Source organism: Bos mutus, chromosome 5 (genome assembly GCF_027580195.1).
Source record: "Bos mutus isolate GX-2022 chromosome 5, NWIPB_WYAK_1.1, whole genome shotgun sequence".
Classification (NCBI taxonomy): Eukaryota; Metazoa; Chordata; class Mammalia; order Artiodactyla; family Bovidae; genus Bos; species Bos mutus.
In genome coordinates, this window is record NC_091621.1 from 43,143,221 (window position 1) to 43,170,528 (window position 27,308).

The following is a 27,308-nucleotide window of genomic DNA, read 5'->3' on the forward strand; positions in this document are numbered from 1 at the left end:
TGCTATTCATTTTATGAACAATAGGTTAGTTAGTTTTATACTTTTATTGCATCTGATAGGGGGACCACCTACAAATGAACAATGGACAAAGAACACTAAGAAAAGACCACAGACCTAGATTCTAGTCTAGCTGTATATCCTTATACAAGACATTTATCTTTTCATGTCTCAGTTTCTTGTTCTGTCATAAAGGTAACACCTTTCCTGTTTATTGAAGACGATTTGATGGCAGATTAAATGAATTGTCAGAATATTTTGAAAATTTAGAATGATGGCCTTATTATAAAAGAGGCATTTAATGAAGAGGGAAGTAAACTGATGAGCCATGAGATAAATATCAGTCCTAAATTTCAAGTATCTGAGGATCCCATCTTGATCCTCCCATCTGCCTGGGCATGCAGGAGCAGCGGTAAGGCCTTTTTCCTTCCTGGTTCATGGGAGATTGAATTTACAACTTTACACATCTGCCTGCTGCTCCAGGAATGCAGTTCTCTTTCACAGTTGAGGGTTTGAGAAGTCGTGTCTTCACCTCCCAGTGTCTGTCTCTCTGTCATCTTTCAAGACCCAGCCCAAGAGCAACTTCTGTGAAGTCGTCCCAATCTCTTTAAAGCTGAATTTGGAACTTCTTTCTGAAAATGAACGCAATGTTGTGTTTAAGAGGGGGCTTCTGGAGCCAAGTCTCTGAGTTGAGTTCCTGATCCTAGCACTTACTAGATATGGTTGTGCACAAGTTGCTTAAACTTGCTGGGTCTCAGTATCTTCACCTATAACATAGGGAATGATGGTAATAGCAGCTGATAAAACTGCCTGAGCCTCTTCTAACAGAGTCTGATACATAGTAAGCCCTTGATGAGTGTTGTTGCTGCTGCTGCTGCTGCTAAGTCACTTCAGTCGTGTCCGACTCTGTGTGACCCCATAGACAGCAGCCCACCAGGCCCCGCCGTCCCTGGGATTTTCCAGGCAAGAACACTGGAGTGGGTTGCCGTTTCCTTCTCCAATGCACGAAAGTGAAAGTGAAGTCGCTCAGTTGTGTCCGACCCTCAGCGACCCCATGGACTACAGCCTTCCAGGCTCCTCCGTCCATGGGATTTTCCAGGCAAGAGTACTGGAGTGGGATGCCATTGCCTTCTCCTATGTACTTTTTCTTATTGAATATTATAATTATCTTTTATCACCATTATTTCCTTCATACTCACGTAGAACTTTGTACTTAATCTCTAGTGTCTTCCCTGTCACTTTTATTGTAATTATTTGTTTAGACCTGGAACTTCCTTTTTCTTTTTTTCTTTAATATTTATTTATTTGGCTGTGTGGGATCTTGGTTGCAGCACATGAAATCTTTGATCTTTAGTTGCGGCATGTGGGGTCTAGTTCCCTGACCAGGGATTAAACCTGCCCCCCTGCATTGGGAATGTGGAGTCTTAGCCGCTGGACCACCAGGGAAGTCCCTAGACCTGGAACTTCTTGAAGACATGGATACTGTTTTATTCATCTTGCTTGACACTCTGTATCATCCATTCAGTGCTCAAAAATATTTTTTTTACAACATCTTCCAGATCCCCCAGCTGTTACCCCTCTGACTGACTAGGTGTGACTTTGAGGCTGGGCTGCATGGCACATCCCTTTTTATTTCCTTTGGAGCAGAAAGAAATTATGGCTGGAGCTGTAATTCTTGCTGTCTGTCCAACAACACCCTATATACATCTGACTTGGTGGCCCTCCAGAATTTCTCAGACCCTGTGTTTATTTAGCACCTAATTGCTCAGGGTGCTGCCCAAGGTCATCTGTGAGAACTACTTAGCATTGCTCTGCTCTGTCTGGGAGATGAGAATCATAAGGGAACCGCCAAACATGGCCATACCCACACAGCGGAGGAAAACCAGTGAACCGCTAAGTGATTGCATCCTTACGAGTTCAGGTCCTAGTTCTGCTATTAGAAAGCCCAGACCCAAACCACATGCCACTGCTCTGTCAACATTCCTTTCCCTCCCCAAGCAGAGAACACAATCCTTCCTTCTTCCACAGCCCACTTCGTGCTGTGGAGAATTAGTGATGCCTGTCTGCTTTGTCTCCTCTTTGAACACAGTTCCTCCCCCTAGACCCTACCTAGCCAGTAGGGTAGGCCTTCAGTAAATGTTTGTGGCTGTTGGAATTGTCAGTTACCGAGAGCCCATATTGAGTACTTTTAATCACAGATAAAAACTTTGCAAAGTAGATACTATTCTTCCCCACTTTGCAGACATGGAAATCAAGACTCATCAAGAGGTTAAGTGAAACTTGTCTAGAGTCAGATAGCCAGGAAGTGGTGAGGCTGTGCTGCAGGTGCAGCTGTGTCTAGCTCGTAGGTTCGGAACCACAGCGTGGTGCCGCCCCACCAGTGTAAACATACGCTCCCCTCGAACAGCTAACTGACTTGTGGGACGATTCCTCCTATCACCACTGACCTTGAAGAGGCTGGATTGGCTGGCAGGCGCACACCTGCCTCCTTTCAGGCCCTCTGTCGGTCTGCTTGGAGAAGAATGGTGGGCTGCCCATGCCAAGCCACTTGCATTGATCCCAGGTGGCAACAGAGAAGTTGGGAACATATTATTTCCTTTCTCTCCAACCCCTGACACCCATCTTTCCATACGTCTAGTGTTGTCTCAAGACTGTGGTGGTGCTGAAGCATCCAGACAGTCTCGGGTCACTGTCTCATCAGGCTTGGTGCCTTCATGCCTCTAGACCCCAGGAAGTGGCTGCTCTTCTGAGCGTTCATGTTGGTGGAGAAATACTAATATGTTACCCTAGTAGGAGGGGAAGGCTAATCCTCCCTATATTTGTTCAGTACTCAGAAAACTTGAACAACAGGTTTAACTTAGCTTTGTGCCATTGTAATGTAAATTTTATACAGGTATAGTTATGGCACTCCTTTTTGCTCCGTATGCCAGATGGCCAAAAATCTGTTGTAAGAATGCCTGTGATGTGACTTAGTGTCTGTGAGCTCCCCGGGCTCCATGCTCTCCCTCGAGGCCATGTTGCCCAGACAGCCTTCTCCTCACATTGTCAGTGGAACCGCCCAGCACGCTCCAGAGTTCTTCAGTGCAGCCATTGGCAAACTTCCTGATCTTTAAGACTCTTAGAAGGCACTTGTTAGAAAAGCAGGTATCTGGGTCTTAATCCAGACTTAGTGAATCAGAATCTTCAAGGGAAGGGCCTGGGAATTTGTATTTTTACATGTTCCTTGGGTGATTCTTAAAAACTGGAAATGTTTAGCAAGCGTTGCTTCAGTGCACCAGAAGTGCTTAGCAGCAGGTGGTGAGAGTGATAAGAGCACAGACTGGAGGAGGCAATGACAGCAGTGCGGATAACAAATTCAGTTATGTGGGATAACTGAATTCCTTCTGTCTGGTCTTGCTCTCTGGCTATGGGATACATCACTTTCTGGTAGAGTTCCTTCTGCTTCAGTGCCCAGTGATTTATGTATTATTTATTCCTCTCTTGCTTCTCTGGCCAGCTTTAAGGTCTAGCTGTCAGGTTTCAGTAAACTTTTTGGTTCACTAAATTTCTCTCCCTGGGCATTTCAGCTCCTCCTAAATGTAAAGACCTCTTTTTCTCCCACTCCCAGTTTCCACCCAAGCACGTGTGTCTCTGATTTATTATTCCCTGGGTGCTTTCATTTTACCAGTTCATTCAGTTACTCATTCAACAAGTGTCTATTGTGCCAGGCTGTGGGCAGGCTGTAGAGATGAACAAGACACAGTCCCTGCCCTCAAGTGCACCGTCTCGTAGGAACACAGATGTGTAAACAAGGTACCAGTGATGTGCTTAGTGCTATCACGGAAGTGTGTGCAGAGCTGAAGGGGGCACCAGGAGGAAGTGGCTAACAAATGGTGGCAAGTGTGACTTTTGAGCAGGTCTTGTACCCAGAGAAGAGGAAGGGGGCATTTGTGAGTGCTATCACCGGAGTCCTCACTTCTCTCTGCAGTGTGTCTTCTCCCAGGGCTCTTCAGTGTCTTTTCTTGTTTATGGAACAAATGGAGCTAATTGGCATGGCTGAATTAGACTCTCTTGATTGACTTTTTTCACAACTCAAGATGGTTGGTAGTTGATTAATGTCCAAGATACCAAGTCTGTCAGTTACTGACAGTGAATGGTTGGCAGTCAAAGCACTGAAGAAAGCTTTTAAAGGCTTTTTACTTTATCAGATGTGTTCTGAGGCAGCAGAAGAGGTCTTTGTGCCCTTAAGGGAGTGCGTGTGTGAATCAGTGAGTGAGTGAGTGAGTAAGAGAGAGAGAGAGAGAGAGTGTGTGTGTGTGTGTAGTGGCGATTGGAGAGCTTGAGAGTGTGGAACAGGACAGGAGAATCCTTGTTTCTTTTTCAATGAAAGACATGATTTCCTGCTTCTTAGGAAGGTTTCCTTGGTAGGCTCCCACATCCCTGCTAGTTTTGTGTATTGTTAGAGATGACCTAAACTCTTGGTTTTTATTCACAAAAATGCACTGTGGGTTTCTCTAATTTCACTAGGAAAGCAGAGATGAAGGGCCATTGTGATTAAATTTGTACAGTCTAGTAAGTAGTCATGATTGCAGTTTAAAAATCTTTATCGTTTCTTGAAATAATGGATGCTCATTGTAGAAAAATTATAAAAGACAGGCAAGCAAAACTGACAAAAAGCTGAAACTTGTAATAATCTTACAAGTATTAGCTAACCATTGTTAACATTTTGGCATTTAAAATTTAGATTTTCTTTTTGTGTGTATACCTGTATGTATAAAAATATTTTTAGTCCCAAAATTGAATATGCTGCATAAACTGTTTAGTATAGTTCCTTTTTTTCTGTTATATAATGTGACCATTTTATCATATTAACAAATATATACCTACAGAACCATTCATTATTATTTTTTTTTAAAGAAGCTGAACAGGCTCTTTTTTTCTTTCCAAAATGTGTTTGTTTGTTTATTGACTGTACTGGGTCTCTATGGCTGCACGTAGGCTTTCTCTAGTTGTGGTGGTCGGGCTTCCCATTGTGGTGCTCTGTTGCAGAGCGTGGATTCTAGGCCCATGGACTCAGTAGTTGTGGTACATGGGCTTAGTTGCTCCAAGTCTTGTGGAGTCTTCCTGGACCAGGATTGAACCCGTGTTTAATCTTTGTCAGTTGTCCCCTCGAGGGTAGAGCCATTCCGATTTGAAAGCCACTGACACAGATGGTCTATAACATAAGTGTCTAGAGTCCTTCCAGTGTTTCCATTCAAAGAATAACTCAGGGAATATTCTTATGTTGATTTTTGTACACCTCTGTGAATTTTATCATTGGATAAATTCCTAGAAGTGCAGTTGATGAATCTGAATTTTGATAGAAATCACATTTCTCCAGAGATTGTATTATTTTTCATCTATATCCTTATAGTTCCAAATCTGTCTCTCTTTCCAAAGTTCTAGATTCATATAGCCAACTGTTGATTGGACATTTTCTCTTGTGTGTCTGATAGACTTTTCCTAATGAGCTCAACGCTTATCTTCTTCAACCCAGTTCTTGGGGTATATCTCTGTCAGAGAATATCATGACCATCTGCCTGGTTGCTCAAGCCAGAAACCTCCATCCTACACTGAATCAGTCATCAAATCCTACTCAGTTTTCCTCCCTAGTGTCTCTCTTAATCCAGTCACTTCTTTTCCTCCCTTCTACCTCTATCTTTGATTTAAGCTACTAGTATCTTGCCCAGATCACTATAGTAGCAGCAGGGCAAGCACTTCTCTCTCTGGCTTTTACCCTTGGTTCCACATTCCTCAGAAAAAGTGAACTTGCTGCACTCTATGATCTGCGAGTGTTACTCCTCTGTTTAAGCTGTTCAGTGAGCCCTGCTTCATCTCCCCCACCTGCTCCATCAGTCAAATGCTGAGACCGACATATCTGACGTTCATCACCCATGAGTTCAAATCTCTGTATCCATCAGTATGGGCTTCCTCCCCCACCATCACATATATTTATTCACCGGATATATTTATTCCTCCAGCTTTGAATTACTGTCCCTTGAATGTCCCTTTGTTCTCCTGCTGATTTCCTGGTCCTTTTAACCCTGCTCCCTGCCCATCCATTTTCTACCCTTTCTTTAGGACAAAGCAGGTTTCTTGAAGTCTTCAGCGCCATAGTTTGTCCTCTGTTAATCAGTTTTATCCTTACTGCATTTATCATGTATGTACTTTTTTCTGTGCTTCACATATACTTTTCCATTTAACCTTGTGAAAAAGACATACACATATTCAAAAATACAAACCAGTGAAGCAAGTGGAGAGATGTGGGAATTCCAGCTCTGGGTTCCAGCACAGGTCCTAGGGTGCAGAAGGGCCTTTTCAGAAATCCCATCCCGGTGCCTGAACCTTGATTTCTCCCCTTAACTAGACTTGTGATTTTATGCGGTTCTGTATAGCTGTGTAATTGAATACCTCCCAAGTCAACTGCATTCATTTGGTCAGAGTGAAACCTTGGAGAGAAAGAAGATCGTTTGTCTGCTAGCCTTGGCACATTCCATTTTAGTATATCTTAAATGCCATGGAAACGGGGGGTGCCTAGGAACTTGGGGATCTCTGACATGGAATGTAGCATGTTGTGCCGCTAGACTGGTGTAGGGAGGGACCAGCCCTGCAGTTTTCCATAAGAAGTCAGCTCCAAGCCTGTGGGAAATCACACATAGCAAAATCCTTGGCAAAGAACCATACATTTTTTCCCCTACTCTCTATGTGGTAATTCTGTAACACTCTGTAATTAATTTTATTTTTACAGTGAACAACCACAGAGTAAGAATAATAAGTAACCTATTTCTGTTCTTGCTATTTTAGGGGACATCACACAGAAGGGATATGAAAAGAAAAGGTCAAAACTCCTGTCTCCTTACATCCCGCAGACACAAGGTAGGTAATGAGAAGTGGTTTTAAACCTTCTCAGTATTTTCACACTAATGAATGCTATCTTACTGGAGATCTGTCTTTTTTGTTGGCTCCTGTTTTTTCCCTCTCTTCCTCACCAGGGAAGGGAAGGAAAAAAAAAAGGAAAGAAAGGAGGAAATGAATCTTAATTGAGCATCTGCTGTGTGGTAGGCACTTTAAAAATACCCAAGGTCATCAAATCCTTCATACAGAGCTTGGGTGGTGGTCACTGTGTCTGTGTGCCACTGACATGATTCAGTGGCAGAAGATTCTAGGTCATAGAAAGACTGCATCTGATGCTCGAGTATGAACTGTGATGGGCGGAAGCAAGGGAGGCAAAGATAAGAAGGAGGGACAGATTCAGTATTGCAGAACAAACCAAAGACTGCAGTACCTGGGGATTTGGGGATAAGAACCCTAAATAAACCTTTTTGCAGCCTGACTTGTGCAGAAAGACTGGCATGTTCTTTATATATCAGAAAGTCCTGAGTCACTTTTGTGCTTATTTCCAGATGGGTTGCTGGAACCTTTGCCTCTAGGCAAGGCTGTCTGTTTCTAAGTCATCATATTTTTGAAGTTACTCAGCATCCAGGATTTCCTCTGATGGCCTGTTTCTACTTTAATCACTTTTACTATGAGGAATTTTTTCTTTATTTCTCATTTCCCCTCTGCAGTCAGAGTCCATTTCCACACGACTGTTTTATTTGTGGAACTAATAATCATTGCTTTTATTTCTGGATTATAAATCCCTTGAGGACTTTGGAGCCCCCATGGTTCTAATGTTAAGCCTTGCACAAGGTATATAGTTTGTAAATATTTGTTGAATGAATAATGGAATAAATAAATGAATAATGGTGGTATACCAATAGATTTCACCAAAGTCCTTGTTTTATTTCCTGCACTATTTTTGGAAATTCCTCCCTGTAAAAACTAGTAGGTCAATGCCTAGATAGCCAGTTTAAAGTATCTTAATGAACAGATGGATGTAGAAAGAGGTAGAAATCAGGCCAGCGACAGCTAATGAAACACCAGCTTTTGCTGAGCAAGGCATGTCACAGAAGGGGAGTCCTCTGATTGGCTGCTTAATTATGGATCTGGCCCATGCCTCTGTAGGCCCAGAGATTTACTGTAGTCACTTTGTGCAAAAGCAATCAGATCCTGAGAAAATAACTCAGTAAGGAATGTAACTATAAAAAGGACCATGCTCCGTCTGCTCTCTGTAATCAGGTTATATAGAAACTAAATCATATTCAAAAACCAGTTTATCAATTTATTATGAGAAACCACTGAGACACACTCTAGTCTGTGTGGTCAGCACATTCTTGCCCCGCGGGCAGGCCTACATGGGGAGCTTGATCACATATAGAAGGTTGCTTAGTGAGCGTGGATTTGACGAATCAGACGTTTAATTAAAGCAGGCCAAGGGAGTGTGACATGGCATCTCACAGTAGGGATGGTTGTGCACGAGATCTCATGGGGGAAATAGAAGTCATTTGATGGCAGCTCTTTCAGCTTCCTGCTATCAGAACTTCAAACTCACCATATTAGTGCCCATCATGTTTATGACCTCCTGCCTTCTGGTTGAAAAGGTGGCCTCTCCATCCTAGCCAAGGGCAGTCCTTCCACCAGTGCTCAGGCTCCCACCCCCTCCTCCCTTTTCAGAAACCTTATCCTATCACCCAGTGACACCAAGCAGAGGCCAGTGGGAGTGAGCCACTCTGGTGCAGGCAGTGAGGGGTGCAGTATCTGTAGAAATTTGAAAAGTGGTAATAAAGCCAACAAAAAGTTGGTCTGCCTTTTCTTATCACCATGGATAGCAATTCTAAATGCTGTAAGTAGTAAAAATCTGCTCCCACTGAGGCGGACAGCTGCATTGCCCCCTTGGCGTGCTGCTGCTGTCAGCTCCCCTGATGCTCCTGTGCAGGCACCCTCTCCCTCTGAGCCAGATTCTTATCCCAGCAGATCAGTATGCTCATTACTCTTCTCTTTAAAAAAATTGCTTAGTCTACCACTCCCACCTTTACCCTATCTCTCCTTTATGATGAGACTGCTGAGAACTGTCTCTGCTTATTATCCCTGTTTTCTCAGCACCTGTTCACTTCTCAGCCTGTCCCAGTCCCTTACCAGTCTATCTCTTGAAACACTTCTTTAGAAATACTCTCCGCATTTTCTCACTCCCCTCTTCTTGTTGCTCCTAGTCATCTCTTTGCAGGCTCCTCCTCTTCTGTTAAATCTTGGAATTCTCAAGGCAAAGCCTCAAGCCCTCTTGACATCTCACTCTACAGCAGTGGTTCGCAAATTTTAGCCTGCATTGGGATCACTGGAGAACTTGTATATACAGATTGCAGGACCCTGTCGTTCTCAGTGTTTCTGATTCAGCTGGTCCAGGCTGAGGTTTGAGACTTTGCATTTGTGTTGGGTTCCCAGATGATGCTGCAGTTGCTGGTATGGAGAAACAGTGCTCTGTCTCTCTAGAGCTTTTCAGCCATCCCTGTGGCTTTAATTATCATTTATAGATAACTCTTAAATATGTATCTTCAACTCAGATCTCTCCTGAACTCCTGATCATAGATCCAGCTGCATATTTAACAACTCCATTTATATATCTTAAAGGAACCTTCATTTCAACCTATCCAAACATATCCATTAAATGTTACGTATGACTTATGCTCACACCACCTGTACCAGCAGCACCTTCCCCTCCCTACATGTGTACATTCACACAAAATTATTAATACATTATACAGCGTCTCCCAGACTTCTGGTTTCCACTTCTGAGTGAATAGAACTCCCATTCGTAAGCCCAACAACTAGGCTTAAAAGTCATCTCAGCAGTCTCTTCATTCCCCATCTCTTGCCTGTTACCAAGTTACATTTTCTGCTTCTTCATGAGTTAGTTTTTATAAGTTTAATTTTTCTAGGAGTTTGTTTTGTATAAGTTTTCAAATTTATTGTTAATGACAGTATTCTCTTTATTTTTAAAGCCTTTGCTTTGTTTGTGTATAACTCTTTATCTCTTCTATTTTTTCTCTTGATCAGTCTTCCCAGAGGTTTGTCATTTCAAAGAACAAGCTTTTAATTTTGTTGATCTTTTTACTGTGTCTTTATTTTCTCATTTATCATTTTCAGCTTCTGTATGTTTTTTCTTCCTTACACTCCTTTTCTAAGTTTCCTGAGTCAGATGCTTAGGTTTTCAGTTTTCTTTACAAAGGTGAGTGTTTCTCCATTTGACTGTGGTCGGAGAACATGCCTGTTCAAAATCAAGTCACAATTAGAACTTTAATTCTCCTCCCAAACAACATGAGGACTTTAAGAACAAATGCATTTTTAGTACCTGCTTGTCTATATACCCCTCAATTATTAGTTATTATTGTTCTGTGTAGTTAATAGTAGTTAATATCTGTTTCTTTGTTCACTATTCCTTTGCGTATATGACTCTTTCCTCTCAGTTCAATTTCCTTCTTCCTGAAGTTCATCTTGCAATAGTTACATATTTTAATCAGAGTTTCTTAGTGGTAAAAAGTTCTCTCAATTAGCGTTTATCACTTTTCCCACCTTTGTTCTTAAACCTATTAATCTTTCCCAGAAATGGATTGTTTGTAGGGCTGGTTATATTATACAGGTTCTGTAGCAAAAGAAAAGATTACCCTTCGACATTTTTACCTCCTTTATCTTTGTAGATTTTGAAGGAGGTATTTAGTTGTTTTTTTTTTTTAATGACGTTGGATTTAATGAAGATTTTATGCCTGCATGCATGCATGCGTTCTCAGTTATGTCCAACTCTCTACAACTCTATGCACTGTAGCCTACCATGCTTCTCTGTCCATGGGATTCTCCCGGCAAGAATACTAGAGTGGGTAGCCATTTGCTACCCCAGGAGATCTTCCCGAGTCAGGGATCGAACCTGAGTCTCCTGCATTGCATGTAGATGCTTTACCACTGAGCCTCTGGGAAGCCCAGATTTTAAGCTTACTGAATAGAATTAAATGAAATGAAAGTCAGTTTAACACTTTTAGTAGGAGTTTGCTACTTCTTACTTCTAGAGGGATTGAATCTCTTTCAAACACTGTCATCTTGTTGGATTTCATTGTTTTCCAGTTGTGAGGTGCTCCATTGAGGGTGGCTCCTTGAGTATAGTGTATAAAAGTAACATTCTCCACTAATCTCTCTTGAAAGAAAAAATTAATACTGCCTGCAGCATTGTGCTACTAGAACAATTAGGTGCACATGCTTATCTAAAAATTTAGTGAGTGATTTTCTGTACAGAATTGATCTGGAGTTATCTTGGGGTGCATATTTATGTATATTTTAGATTTTTTTTTCAAATGTTACATAAATCTTTAAAATAGGACTTCAGAAAAAAAAAAAAAACAGTCTAACAGGAAAAATGGGGAAATAGGGACGAGAACACAAGGTTGAAGAAAATACTTAGTGGACATTGAGTAAGGACAGTTGGGGTGATAAACATAGCTGAATTCACTATCACCACAGGGGCTAGATTTTAAACTTACTGTATGACAAAAATCTGATGTGTCAAAACTACCCTTGAAAGTCACTTAAACCCGCCAGCATTGGAACTGATTGTTGTTTCTTTACACCAAACCCAAATTTTATCTGATATTTAAGGGCCAGGCTGTGTGAAATTCATATCTTGATAAAGATTAAATCCATATCCAGGGCCTCAGGATGCTCTCCCTGTGAGAGACAAAGGAGAAATGAGGATGTGGCAGGTACATATCTCCTTGTTCTTTTTAAAAATTATTTATTTTTGGCTGTGCCGGGTCTTGGTTGCTGCAGGGGCTTTTCTCAGGTTGCAGAGAGCAGGGGCTGCTCTCTGGTTGTGGTGTGCGGGTTTTTCTCGTTGTTACGGTTTCTCTTGCTGCACCTTCTGGACTCTAGGGTGCCTGGGCTTCAATAGTTGTGGCTCATGGACTCAGCTGCCCAACAGCATGTGAAATCTTCCATTCCAGGGATTCAGTCCATGTCCCCTGCAGTGGCAGGCAGGTTCTTAACCATTGGACCACCAGGAAAGTCCTATATCTACTTATTCTGAGCCATATGCTCTTCAAAAGGAGTAACCCATAGAACATCTTTCAGTCACTGGAAGCTACGAGAGTCTGGATATAAAGCTTCCCACATGCCTTAGTTAGCAGCTTCGCAGAGAGAAGAGGCCAGAAATTAGCTGTCTTTTGGCATGGCCCAAAGAATTGAATTTTCAGACCACATATGCTCTCACTCCTCTGTAAATTAGTCACTGTTGGCTGTTCTTGGAGTTAGAGGAAAATGAAAGGTTCTGCGTAGTGAGATAGCATCCCAGTCTGATCCTGTAGTCTAATCTTGAACATACTTTGGATACAAGTAGCTGATTATTTCCAAGTGGTTTTAATAGAAAAGAGTTTATAATATTTCGATATGGGTTTGCTGACAGAACCTCAGGTCAGCATGTGTTTACTAAGTGCTTTCTGTGTTCCAAGTACTGTTGAGACAACCAACTAGCATTGGACAAGACAGCCTGAGATCCCCTGGCTTGCTCTCTTGTCTGCTAGTGGTTTGCTCAACTAGGACTATCACTAAGACAGCTTCCTTGACCAGCTCTATCACAAACAGTCCACACTCCCATGATCTGAGTTGCATTTTTTTTTTTTTTCTTGAGTTGCATTTTTAAGAATCTCTCTCTGACTACCCAATAGATTATGATTTGTTCATGTGTATTTTTCCCACATAGGACTCGTAAGGTCTTTAAAATCAGGAACATTTTCTTTTATTTTTATTTTTAATTCTTTATATCCCCAGTTTGTGGCATGAGTATCTGGCACATAGTAGATGGAACTAAACAGAAGGAATATTTAGAATTTAGAAATATTTCCTTGCATAAACATCTGTCAGCTTCCCAGGTGGCGCAGTGGTAAAGAATCCACCTGCCAGTGTAGGAGAAGTGGGTTCTATCCCTGGGTCAGGAAGATCCCCTTGGAGAAGGCAGTGGCAATCCACTGCAGTATTCTTGCCTGGGAAATCCCACGGACAGAGGAGCCTGGTGGGCTACAGTCCATGGCGTTGCAGAGTCGGACATGACTGAGTGACTGAGCACATAAACATCTGTGAAGATGAAAGTGTCAGGTAGTGAAAGAAGCAGACTACTCTCCAGATTGGAGAATTACTGGTCCTGGCAACTTGTCTCCACCTTCAGTAGATCTTTTCGTTTAGGTCTGCTAAATCTCAAGAGATTGTACAGAGCATATTGATTTTCATTGGAGATTTAGCATTCCTCTTCATTTTTTTACTTTTAAAATGAAATTAATGAATCTGTTTTAAATAATCAAATACTACTGTGAGGTTTGTAACAACAACAAAAATAAGCAGTATCCTCTTCTTCCCCAGAGACCACGTCTTTCAACTGTTTTAACCGTTTCTTCTGGTGTTTATCTATTTCTGTGTAACATTTTACCAGTACATCTTGACTTTTTTTTCCCCCAACATGAGACATTATTTATTCATTTCCTACTATAAAAAATTAGAATTTTTTCTTCTTATTCATTCCTCCCCAACCCCCTGGATACCACACACTCCTTTTCCCTTTATCCTTGCTTCTCATCTCCCATCTCATACTCATTGTGCACTGCATTTTCAGTGTATTACTTTTGTTATTGCTAAATCAGCATTCAGTGCTTGCCTTATTTTGATTATATAAATAATCAAATATCAAATAATATAAATATTATTCACAGCGAAATCACTTGGTTTACTAGGATTACATTTCCTTTTTTTTTTTTAAACAGTTAATCCATCATTTTATTGTTATTTCTAGAGACAACTCTTGATGCCATCTCTCTTCCTGAACTGATTGTTCCCTTATCCTGCTAGAGGCCTTCATTATCTTTCTAGTGGTGTTTTGGGAAAGAGTAGAATGTGAAGTCCAGTGGGCCTTAGAAAGCATCACTGCGAACAAAGCTAGTGGAGGTGATGGAATTCCAGTTGAGCTCTTTGAAATCCTGAAAGATGATGCTGTGAAAGTGCTGCACTCAATATGCCAGCAAATTTGGAAAACTCAGCAGTGGCCACAGGACTGGAAAAGGGCAGTTTTCATTCCAATCCCAAAGAAAGGCAATGCCAAAGAATGCTCAAACTACCGCACAATTGCACTCATCTCACATGCTAGTGAAGTAATGCTCAAAATTCTCCAAGCCAGGCTTCACCACTACATGAACCGTGAACTTCCTGATGTTCAAGCTGGTTTTAGAAAAGGCAGAGGAACCAGAGATCAAATTGCCAACATCCGCTGGATCATGGAAAAAGCAAGAGAGTTCCAGAAAAACATCTATTTCTGCTTTATTGACTATGCCAAAGCCTTTGACTGTGTGGATCACAATAAACTGTGGAAAATTCTGAAAGAGATGGGAATACCAGACCACCTGACCTGCCTCTTGAGAAATCTGTATGCAGGTCAGGAAGCAACAGTTAGAATTGGATATGGAACAACAGACTGGTTCCAAATAGTAAAAGGAGTACGTCAAGGTTATGTATTGTCACCCTGCTTTTTTAACTTATATGCAGAGTACATCATGAGAAACTCTGGACTGGAAGAAACACAAGCTGGAATCAAGATTGCCGGGAGAAATCTCAATAACCTCAGATATGCAGATGACACCACCCTTACGGCAGAAAGTGAAGAGGAACTAAAAAGCCTCTTGATGAAAGTGAAAGAGGAGAGTGAAAAAGTTGGCTTAAACCTCAACGTTCAGAAAACGAAGATCATGGCATCCGGTCCCATCACTTCATGGGAAATAGATGGGGAAACAGTGGAAACAGTGTCAGACTTTATTTTTTTGGGCTCCAAAATCACTACAGATGGTGACTGCAGCCATGAAATTCAAAGACGCTTACTCCTTGGAAGGAAAGTTATGACCAACCTAGATAGCATATTCAAAAGCAGAGACATTCCTTTGCCAACAAAGGTCCGTCTAGTCAAGGCTATGGTTTTTCCAGTGGTCATGTATGGATGTGAGAGTTGGACTGTGAAGAAGGCTGAGCGCCGAAGAACTGATGATTTTGAACTGTGGTGTTGGAGAAGACTCTTGAGAGTCCTTTGGACTGCAAGGAGATCCAACCAGTCCATTCTGAAGGAGATCAGCCCTGGGATTTCTTTGGAGGGAATGATGCTGAAGCTGAAACTCCAGTACTTTGGCCACCTCATGCGAAGGGCTGACTCATTGCAAAAGACTCTGATGCTGGAAGGGGTTGGGGGCAGGAGGAGAAGGGGACGACAGAGGATGAGATGGCTGGACGGCATCACTGACTCAATGGACATGAGTCTGAGTGAACTCTGGGAGTTGGTGATGGACAGGGAGGCCTGGCATGCTGCGATTCATGGGGTCGCAAAGAGTCGGACACGACTGAGCGACTGAACTGAATTGAACTGAGGGGATAGGGAGATGTGTTATTCTGCTGTGTTTAATCAGAATACTTTATTCTAACATTTCTATTTGAAGACTGTTCAAAACTGTACAAAGGTCGTTTCTATCAATCTGAAAGATTTCAAAGACGTCGGTGCCTCTTTTGCTGGCTGTGCACCAGCAAGCTGATCAAACGGTCTCTTATCACAGCCTGATTAGATTAACTCGGCAGCCTCCCTTCTCTGGGTGGTTCCAAGGTAGAGCCCTGTCTCAGTTCTGTTTTGCAATTCTACACTGTTTAAAACTGCCGTGAAGTCCAACAAGGCATCTTCTCTTGGACCCACATCCTTTGCTTTAGGACATTACGGCAGCTTCTGTTTTTGATGGCATTGATGTACACATTCCATTCTGTCTTCGTGTGTTTGAGATCATTGTGACCTTTGTGTATTTGTTTTTCTTCCTTTATCCTTTGACTTTGTCCTGCTGTCTTTCACTGCATTTAATTGTATTTGTCTTCTGCTTCAAAAGAGGATCTCGCCTTTTATATATTCCTTCCTGGCCTAGATTTCCTCAATTATTTTTTCCCCAGGCCCTTACCTACAGTCCTTTTAGGGGTAAGAATGGCACCCCACTCCAGTACTCTTGCCTGGAGAATCCCATAGACGGAGGAGCCTGGTGGGCTGTAGTTCATGGGGTCGCTAAGAGTCGGACACGACTGAGTGACTTCACTATCACTTCACTTCCATGTATTGGAGAAGGAAATGGCAACCCACTCCAGTGTTCTTGCCTGGAGAATCCCAGGGACAGGAGAGCCTAGTGGGCTGCTCTGTGGGGTCACATAGAGTCGGACACGACTGAAGCAACTTAGCAGCAGCAGTAGCAGCAGCATGTCAGTTTATGAATATGGTTATGTGTTAGCATTTTCTAGCTTGCCCTGGTAAGAAGTACTGGTGATCCAAAGTTTTTTCACAAATTCAGATTCCTTTTGTGCTTGCTGCCTACTTTGCTGGAGGGTATTTGCTCACCAGTGTTCCAGTGTATGTACATACTCTGAGCTTGCCAGATGTTCCCCAGCCCTTCCATCACGGCCCTTCTGAGTTCAGTTCTGCCTTTGAGATTGTGCAAATGTGTGTATAACCAAATTAGAAGAAAACAAAAGAAAGCCTTGGAAATTTTATCCTTTTTCTCTAAAGACTCTGATAACTCCTCTCAAGGATAGTCCATGATCCTGTTTTTCTTAATGACCTCATATGATTGTATGAAGATTTTGAGAGGCACAAATTTTTGCATAAACATTGTGTGGCTTAGAGATACACAGATAAGCAGACTTCTGAGATTAACGGTTGGTTCCTCTTCATTTTTGTCTTTGGTTTTTCCAGCCACTCCCCCTATCATTGGTGGAAATGAAGAGACAGACAAGATCATAATTATTTATCTTAACCCAAAATTTGGGTGCTTGCAGTATAGGACCCAGTTAATTACTGCAGGATATACAAAATGAGTTAAGATCTCTGACCTCAAGTTTATTTATACTTTAATAGGAAAGATAAGATAGGTATACAAATAATCATAAAATACAGAGGGAAAAAAAGCCCTGTAAGAAAGTTCTAAACAAAATACTGAGGAAATGCAAAGGGACATGAACCTGAAACTGGCTGTTGAAATCAAGAACAGCATTCTGGAATGCTATAGAACATTCCCAGATATGTAAATATTAGGTAGACAGATAACCATGATGGTGTATCACTTACCTAGAGCCAGACATCCTGGAATGTGAAGTCAAGTGGGCCTTAGGAAGCATCACTGCGAACAAAGCTAGTGGAGGTGATGGAATTCCAGTTGAGCTATTCCAAATCCTAAAAGATGATGCTGTGAAAGTGCTGCACTCAATATGCCAGCAAATCTGAAAAACTCAGCAGTGGCCACAGGACTGGAAAAGGGCAGTTTTCATTCCAATCCCAAAGAAAGGCAATGCCAAAGAATGCTCAAACTACCGCACAATTGCACACATCTCACTCGCTAGCAAAGTAATGTTCAAAATTCTCCAAGCCAGGTTTCAACAGTACGTGAACCATGAACTTCCAGATGTCCAAGCTGGATTTAGAAAAGGCAGAGGAACCAGAGATCAAATTGCCAACATCTGCTGTATCATGGAAAAAGCAAGAGAGTTCCAGAAAAATATTTACTTTTGCTTTATTGACTATGCCAAAGCCTTTGACTGTGTGGATCACAACAAACTGTGGAAAATTCTGAAAGAGATGGGAATACTAGACCACCTGACCTGCCTCTTGAGAAACCTATATGCAGGTCAGGAAGCAACAGTTCGAAGTGGACATGGAACAACAGGCTGGTTCCAAATAGGGAAAGGAGTACATCAAGGCTGAATATTGGCACCCTGTTTATTTAACTTCTATGCAGAGTACATCATGCGAAATGCGAGACTGGATGAAGCAGAAGCTGGATCAAGATTGCCGGGAGAAATATCAATAACCTCAGTTATGGAGATGACACCACCCTTATGGCAGAAAATGAAGAGGAACTAAAGAGCCTCTTGATGAAAGTGAAAGAGGAGAGTGAAAAAGTTGGCGTAAAGCTCAACATTCAGGAAAGTAAGATCATTGGCATCCAGTCCCATTACTTCATGACAAATAGATGGGGAAACAGTGGCTGGCTTTATTTTTGGGGGCTCCAAACTCACTGCAGATGGTGATTGCAGCCTTGAAATTAAAAGATGCTTGCTCCTTGGAAGAAAAGCTATGACCAACCTAGACAGCATATTAAAAAGCAGAGACATTACTTTGCCAACAAAGGTCCATCTAGTCAAAGCTACGGTTTTTCCAGTAGTCATGTATGAATGTGAGAGTTGGACAGTGCTGAGGAAGTGATGGTTTTGAACTATGGTGTTGGAGAAGACTCTTGAGAGTCCCTTGGACCACAAGGAGATCCAACCAGTCCATCCTAAAGGAAATCAGTCTTGAATATTCATTGGAAGGACTGATGTTGAAGCTAAAACTCCAATACTTTGTCCACCTGATACAAAGAACTGACTCATGGGAAAAGACCCTGATGCTGGGAAAGATTGAGGGCGGGAGGAGCAGAGGATGACAGAGGATGAGATGGTTGGATGGCATCACTGACGCGACGGGCATGAGTTTGAGTAGGCTCCGGAAGTTGGTGATGGACAGGGAAACCTGGTGTGCTGCAGTCCATGGGTTTGCAAAGAGTCGGAAATGATTGAGCTACTGAACTGAACTGAGATAGAGTTCTGTGGCTTTTTTTGTGATGAGAGTGGGAGGGTGGGATCTATTGTATTTCCACTATCGCATTTTAATACAGAAGTTTCCTCCCAAGTGAGGATCACAGCATACCGAAAAGAACATTCCAGTCCCAGTTCTGCCCTTTTATTTGCTAGATTTGAACAGCAGTACAGTCACTATGAACTGGAGCATGCATTACAATCTTATTTGTCCCCGTATGCCTCATTAGAAGGAAGTCCACCGTTTTTCTCTTTGGGTTTCTCTTTCCTTTTGGATTATCCAGGAACCCCCTGGGACACCGCTAGTGCAGGAGGAGAGGTGGTCAGTGCAGCTTCCACATCCGAAAGGGAAGAGCCCCATTGTCTGCTGCTGCCCCTCAGTGCCTCATGGGGTGCTGTTGAAAACCAGTCCTTACTTTGTGATCAGTAATGCTAACCCAATGCTAAACCTGGGTCCCGCCTCAGCCACTCTAAGGAAGGGACCCCACTCTGCTAGGCTCAGCCAAGACACCCCACTTGAATTCTCAGGGCAAAGCTCTTGGTATTGTGTTCTTTTAGCCCACACACAGCCATTTTCCTGATGCCAAGTGGCCTGGGAAGCTTCTCAGACCCAGAACCTCCAGTTCTTCTCCCTCCCAGAATCCACCCCTAGGATTCACCATGGCAGGTGGCCCCTTTCCATACTTGAAATGCAGACTCTTTCCTCCCTACCCGCAGGCAGTAGGGCTGGTTAATCACTCAACTTTCTGAGGAAGGCTCTCCTCAGTGAGCGTTCATGGAAGAATCTCTGAGTGATTCAGGGTACCTTCACCCAGGGTGGAGGGTGGAGATGGGAGTGGAGGCTCTGCTTATATAATGATTCAAGGTGATTATGGACACACTCTCATTGTAGGAAAATAAATTTAATCTGTGATGGGTGTCCTGCTTCCTTAATGATATCTATCAGATAATGTTATTGTGAATATAAAATGAGATGGTGTTTCTAAAGTTTAAAGAGCCACAGAACTGTATTATCATTGTTATTTTGTCATTTCCTGTCCAAATCCTTCAAAGGCTGCTCTTTTGGTTTAGGACAAAGTGACCTGACCCCGCTTTTCTTCTCCAGCCTCATTTTGTCTCACTCCACCTCTTTCACTGTGCTTCAGCCCCTTCGATCTTCCTCAGACTTGTCAAGATTTTTCTCCCTCACTGGACTTAGAATACTGTGCTTTTGTATAAAGTGGCCCCTCCCCCAGGAACACCCCCACCCCCACCACTCTTAAGCCTAACTGAAACCTACATCAGAGTCTCCTTTTAACAGACTGCCCCTAAAACTCTAGTATAAATTAAATCCCTCATTGTGTAGGCTCAGAGAACCTTGTTTTTCCCCCTCTCAGCACATATCATGATGTAAAAGATATACATGAATGAATGATCACTTATTTATTATGAGCGCTAAATTGAAGAAAAAGGTGTCTACTTCTCTGGACACCTGCACTGAGACCAGTGAGCATGTCTACTCTGATCACTCTAAGTTGAAGCATTGTATTCCTTGGTTCTCAGAGCACATCCTCCTTCCCTCTATGACTCTTGCAGATGAAAATTTCTGTTAAATCATTGGCAGAGTTGAAAGATAAGAAGCTGAAGTTGGCTTTCTTCCATGTACCTGAATTGGAAATTTTGCGTAGTTTATGCTAAAGATCAGCTTCTTTTCCAGGTTATCATTGTTGTTATGTTCCAACAATAGAATCATGGGAGACTCTGTTGTCTCTTTCTGTCAGAGAACAGTAAATTATGTACATGTTGACCATTGAGAAAGGAGGCTTTGTGTTGTAGAAGAGATGAAAATTTGTCTAAACTTATTGTTAAACATTCTATCATCCCTATTTAAACATAAGGGTGACCCCTAGTGGATACTGAGTATAACAGACTGAAAGATCCGGGAACCCCTAAACTGAAGTGGTCACTGTATGTTGTAATCAGCAGTAATCCTTTTCTTTGGAGCTCAAGGATGTTTTGCTCTAGAATTTAGAAGTTTTGAAGAAGGCTTGATTTATGAGGTTCTCAGCTCTCCTCAGCACTTAACCTATATTTAGTTAAATAAAATGGTCAATTTCTCCACAGCAGCTATCACTACCTCATCCTAACTACTTGAGGGATTTTATGTGCCCTCCAGTCCGTATAATTATCGATGAATAGTTTTACATACACAGTTGTAATAATATACATAATATTTTGTGTTCTTTTATCACTTGAGACCCTTTTATATGTTTGCATAGTTTTTCACTTTTCATGGCATTTAATACATATCATGTTGATACTTGTAGTTAATTCCATCTTTGCTTTTTTTTAGCTTCTTACTGTGGTAGTGAAATAGTGCACATCTTATTCAAACTATAGAAAGCTCTGCTTTTGGGCCCCAGGTGATTCCTGAGATGTCGTTGGAGTGTGAAACCATGGCCAGGGCATGGTCCTCTTTAAGCAGCATCTTGCCTGCCCAGCTGATGCTGAGCATGCTATTAAATAATGCCTGGCTGGGCCCCTGTGCCCCCAGACCCCTCCTCCTCTTTCAGGAGACTGGTGGTCCATGTTTCCTGCTTTCCTTCTGTGATGCATTGTTGCCCTGGCAAGTGAGCTAAGGAAGCAAGTAAGCCATCCAAAAATTGTTTAATCCAACCAGGACATAGTTTCCTCCCTCTCACCTTCAGATATGCACTGAATTACCAGTTGCTTTGGGGGAAAGGAGAAGAAGACAGTTGGTTTTAGAAGGTTGGAAAAATTCTGCTCACAGTGTTGTAATTTATCTAGGAAGCTGAAAACTGGATATTATTTTAACCTATTTTGGTAAGAATCTGCTCTCCGTGGTATGACCTTCAAATTAAGAAAATCCAGTGTCATTTTTATTTTTTTCTTTATACTTAACTGTTATCTTGATGTTCTATAATGAACATACATTATTTTTATATACTGAAAAAGAGAACTTTTCTAAATTATAGAAACCCAGTAAAGCCTATGGGAAAGTAAAACATCCGGTCTCATTGCCCTGAGATAATTACTACTGACATTTTATTTTATTTGCTTTCCATTTTTTCAATGCACAAATGAAATCTATCTGGAAATCTTTATGTTAAAAAAAAAAACTTCATGGAAATAGAAGTTTTTAGAAGATAAAATTTATAATAACTTGGAGAGTGATTATTCACATTCAAAAAGATAAGCTGCAGAGTTTCATTATTGAGCTCCCATGTTACACTTAAAGTGATTGAGTTCCTAGGAATTAATTTTTATTGTTTTGGTTTTTTATATCACCTCTCTTGAACTTGAAGCAAGTGTGTTACACATTTGAGTCAAAGTCAGGAAGATCCCCTGGAGAAGGAAATGGCAACCCATTCCAGTACTCTTGCCTAGAAAATTCCATGGATGGAGGAGCCTGGTGGGCTACAGTCCATGGGGTCGCAAAGAGTCGGACACGACTGAGCGACTTCTCTTGGCACTTGTTCTGTCAGAAATCTATATGTTAGTGGCATCGTGTGTTCGGCACCCAAGGAATGCTCACTGAACCAACTTGTCAGCCACTTATTGAAACTGCAAGTCAACCGTTTGGTTTCGCTTCTGACAAGCTACCTCGAAATGTCTGCCATGATTTTAGACCCAAAAGAGACCTCGTCCATTTGGAAGACTAAATTCCTAAGGAGACTGAGCTAAACTTTGCTGAGCATCATACTAATGTTGCTTGGTGAATTGGTGAATAGGGTGTTGTGAGGCTTTTTTTTGGAGGTGGGTACCAGTTTCCGCAGATCTCTTGGCTAAGTGTCATCTGACTCAGTTCTCATCAAATGTCTGTATCTGTATTACATTTCCTTGTGGTTTGATGTATGATAACCTCTAGATAATCCTCAGTGGAAATGTTCATTCTCTCTAGTTCTTCCTCAAACAGATAGATCAACTCTCACTTCCCTTCTCACCTCCGGATCATTTCTTGGTAAAAAATTTTTATTTAGTCCACATTATCTTCTTTTTCCTAATTAACTACATTGAAAAATACAAAGTAAAAGCATAATGCGAGAGGAATCAGAAAAGGTATATCAATTGTGTGTTAGCATCCTTTGTGAAACGAGAATCCATATTCCTGCTTTTCATCCTTTGGATTATTAGTTATCTAATTTGAAGGTGCCATGTTTCTTAGCAGGGTAGTTTGGTTTATCCTAGCAAATCTGCTTGGAGAAGGCAGTGGCACCCCACTCCAGTACTCTTGCCTGGAAAATCCCATGGACAGAAGAGCCTGGTAGCCTGCCGTCTATGGGGTCGCACAGAGTCGGACACGACTGAAGCAATTTAGCAGCAGCAACAGCAGCAGCAAATCTGCTTATTTAATTAAAAAGAAATTAGTGATAGGTAATTCAGTTATATATTCACTGTACCTCCGAAAAGTAATGCAAAGATCGTGTTTTAAATTCATTTCAGTTCAGTCGCTCAGTCATGTCCAACTCTTTGCGACCCCATGAATCGCAGCACTCCAGGCCTCCCTGTCCATCACCAACTCCCGGAGTTCACTGAGACTCACGTCCATCAAGTCACTGATGCTGTCCAGCCATCTCATCCTCTGTTGTCCCCTTCTCCTCCTGCCCCCAATCCCTCCCAGCATCAGTCTTTTCCAATGAGTCAACTCTTCGCATGAGGTGCACCATTTTCTCTGTACATGTTTACGGGCAAAGTAGCTCATGTGTGCTAATCTGATTTCCTTTCTATATATATCATCTGACCATACAAATAAAAATAGCCCCTTTCTATTTTTTATTCTCTAAAGTTAATTGAAATATGTTTTAAATAATTTCTGTAGAGAATGGTTGAAAACTTTATTTTTGGAGGGAGGGGCTTTTTGCAGAATCTTTTACATGAAGGCAGGTGATTTAAAAAAAAAAACAAATGACAAAACATGTTCTCTTAACTCCTGACTGTAAACCCTATACTAAATTACGGGGAAACAGTGGAAACAGTGGCTGTCTTTATTTTTGGGAGCTCCAGAATCACTGCAGATGGTAATTGCAGCCATGAAATTAAAAGACGCTTATTTCTCGGAGGGAAAGTTATGACCAACCTAGACAGCATATTAAAAAGCAGAGACATTACTTTGTCAACAAAGGTCTGTAGTCAAGGCTGTGGTTTTTCCAGTAGTCATGTATGGATGTGACAGTTGGACTATAACGAAAGCTGAGTGCCGAAAAATTGATGCTTTTGAACTGTGGTGTTGGAGAAGACTCTTGAGAGTCCCTTGGACTGCAAGGAGATCCAACCAGTCCATTCTAAAGGAATTCAGTCCTGGGTGTTCTTTGGAAGGACTGATGTTGAAGCTGAAACTTCAATACTTTGGCCACCTGATGCAAAGAGCTGACTCATTTGAAAAGACCCTGATGCTGGGCAAGATTGAGGGCAGGAGAAGGAGGGGACAACAGAGGATGAGATGGTTGGATGGCATCACCAACTCAATGGACATGAGTTTGGGTAAACTCTGGAGTTGGTGATGGACAGGGAGGCCTGGCGTGCTGCCGTTCATAGGGTTGCAAAGAGCTGGACATGACTGAGCGGTTGAACTGACCTGAACTGATACTAAGTTATTAATTCTGATTGCTTTCCTCTTAGGAGAACCAGTGGAGTTAGACTTGGGTTTGAATCCTGGCTCTTGCATCCTCTGACTTGGTGACTTTGGATAAAATAATCCGTATCACTGTTTCTTTTCTGTAAAAAGTTGATAGTGATAGTTCTTCCTTTGTACAGTTGTTGTGAGGAATAAATAAGATCAAATGTGTGAACTTCTAAATGCACAGTGCCTAGCAGAAAGCAAACACTTAAATGTAGCATTTATTATTATAGACTGGAGCTGGGAAACTTTTTCCGTAAAGGGCCAGATAGTAAATATTTTAGACTTTGAGGACCATACAGTCTCTGTCACAGTAATTCATCTCTGCCTTCACATAGGCAATATGTTAACAGATGTGTGTAGTTATGTTCTGGTAAAACTGTTTATATGAAAACAGACATGGGCTATGGTTTGTTGACCCCTATTCTAGAGAAATAAACCTTACAAATGACATAAGGTATGAATATATCAAGAATCAGTACAAGTCTTCTGTGAAGTGGATTATCAAGAAGATTTAGATTGATTAAAAAATTAAAACCTAAAAATATTAAAACTTCATTTACAACCCCAGACATTACATTTAAGTCTCAGTTTTTAAATTTGTTCTGCTCAGATAATACGTAATTTTTATAATAAAAATCTCTGGTACTAGGAAAATAAATGTTTAAAGGTCCATAAAAGCACTTTAATATAGAGAGCACCCTGAAATACACGGTTTCTTGTCTTCTTAAAAGCAGTATATGAAAAATAAAGGAAGCCTTTTTTATTATATATTATGACTTTGTGGATCAGGAATTTGGACAGGGCTCAGTTGAGTGATTCTTATGGGCCACATGGTGCCACCTGGAGTCACTAAGTGATTTTCACCAGGTCTGAAAGGTCCAAGATGGCTTCAGTCACATGGGATGCAGAGCTCAGCTGCAACTGTGGGCTGAAGTTCTTATACACGGCTTCTCTAGCACTCGGACCAGTTTTGAAAATCAGTATGACTTTGTCATTAACGTCTCAGTTCCAATAGCACTGTGATTCCCCTCAGCCTTTGCTGAGGTTTGTAGAGCTGATGCTTGCATTCCCCAGAACACTGTGCTTTCAGTCTGCTTTTTTATATTTTGGCTTCATAAGCCAATTCTTAGCTGTTGTCTGGATAGGTGACACCTTCCTAAGTTTAGTTCAGTCGCTCAGTCGTATCCGACTCTTTGCAAGCCCATGAATTTCAGCACGCCAGGCCTCCCTGTCCATCACCAACTCCCGGAGTTCACCCAAACTCCTGTCCATCGAGTCGGTGATGCCATCCAGCCATCTCATCCTCTGCCATCCCCTTCTCCTCCTGCCCCCAATCGCTCCCAGCATGAGTCTTCTCCAAGGAGTCAACTCTTTGCATAAGGTGGCCAAAGTATTGGAGTTTCAGCTTTAGCATCAGTCCTTCCAAAGAATACCCAGGACTGATCTCCTTTAGAATGGATTGGTTGGATCTCCTTGCAGTCCAAGGGACTCTCAAGAGTCTTTTCCAACACCACAGTTCAAAAGCATCAGTTCTTTGGCGCTCAGCTTTCTTCACAGTCCAACTTTCACGTCCATACATGACCACTGGAAAAACCATAGCCTTGACTAGACGGACCTTTGTTGGCAAAGTAATGTCTCTGCTTTTCAATATGCTATCTAGGTTGGTCATAACTTTCCTTCCAAGGAGTAAGCGTCTTTGAATTTCATGGCTGAAATCACCATCTGCAGTGATTTTGGAGCCCCCCAAAATAAAGTCTGACATTGTTTCCACTGTTTCCCCATCTATTTCCCATGAAGTGATGGGACCGGATGCCATGATTTTCATTTTCTGAATGTTGAGCTTTAAGCCAACTTTTTCACTCTCCTCTTTCACTTTCATCAAGAGCCTTTTTAGTTCCTCTTGACTTTATGCCATTAGGGTGGTGTCATCTGCATATCTGAGGTTATTGATTTTTCTCCCAGCAATCTTGATTCCAGCTTGTGCTTCTTCCAGCCCAGCGTTTCTCATGATGTACTCTGCATAGAAGTTAAATAAGCAGGGTGACGATATACACCCTTGATGTACTCCTTCTCCTATTTGGAACCAGTCTGTTGTTCCATGTCCAGTTCTAACTGTTGCTTCCTAACCTGCATACAGGTTTCTCAAGACGCAGGTCAGGTGGTCTGGTATTCCCATCTCTTTCAGAATTTTCCACAGTTTATTGTGATCCACACAGTCAAAGGTTTTGGCTTAGTCAATAAAGCAGAAATAGATGTTTTTCTGGAACTCTCTTGCTTTTTCCATGATCCAGCGGATGTTGGCAATTTGATCTCTGGTTCCTCTGCCTTTTCTAAAACCAGCTTGAACATCAGGAAGTTCACGGTTCATGTAGTGGTGAAGCCTGGCTTGGAGAATTTTGAGCATTACTAGCATGTGAGATGAGTGGAATTGTGCGGTAGTTGGAACATTCTTTGGCGTTGCCATTGGGATTGGAATGAAAACTGCCCTTTTCCAGTCCTGTGGCCACTGCTGAGTTTTCCAGATTTGCTCTCATATTGAGTGCAGCACTTTCACAGCATCATCTCCCAGGATTTGATATAGCTCAACTGGAATTCCATCACCTCTGCTAGCTTTGTTCGTAGTGATGCTTTCTAAGGCCCACTTGACTTCACATTCCAGGATGTCTGGCTCTAGGTGAGTGATCACACTATCATGATTATCTGGGTCGTGAAGATCTTTTTTGTACAGTTCTTCTGTGTATTTTTGCCACCTCTTCTTAATATCTTCTGCTTCTGTTAGGTCCATACCATTTCTGTCCTTTATCGAGCCCATCTTTGCATGAAATGTTCCCTTGGTATCTCTGATTTTCTTGAAGAGATCTCTAGTCTTTCCCATTCTGTTGTTTTCCTTTATTTCTTTGCACTGATAGCTGAGGAAGGCTTTCTTATCTCTCCTTGCTATTCTTTGGAACTCTGCATTCAGATGCTTGTATCTTTTCTTTTCTCCTTTGTTTTTCGCTTCTCTTCTTTTCACAGCTATTTGTAAGGCCTCCCCTGACAGCCATTTTGCTTTTTTGCATTTCTTTTCCATGGGGATGGTCTTGATCCCTGTCTCCTGTACAATATCACGAACCTCATTCCATAGTTCATCAGGCAC

General features: G+C 41.8%; 1 protein-coding gene across 3 annotated transcripts in view; it reads left to right on the top strand.

Annotated features, from left to right (window-relative positions):
* DIP2B (disco interacting protein 2 homolog B) overlaps positions 1 to 27,308 on the top strand; it is a 230,968-nt gene that overhangs the window by 103,628 nt on the left and 100,032 nt on the right. For all 3 annotated transcript variants that reach the window (XM_070370766.1, XM_070370768.1, XM_070370769.1), the window contains exon 2: positions 6,820 to 6,891. In XM_070370766.1, coding sequence (XP_070226867.1) covers positions 6,820 to 6,891 — 72 coding nt within the window. The remainder of the gene's footprint in view (positions 1 to 6,819; positions 6,892 to 27,308) is intronic.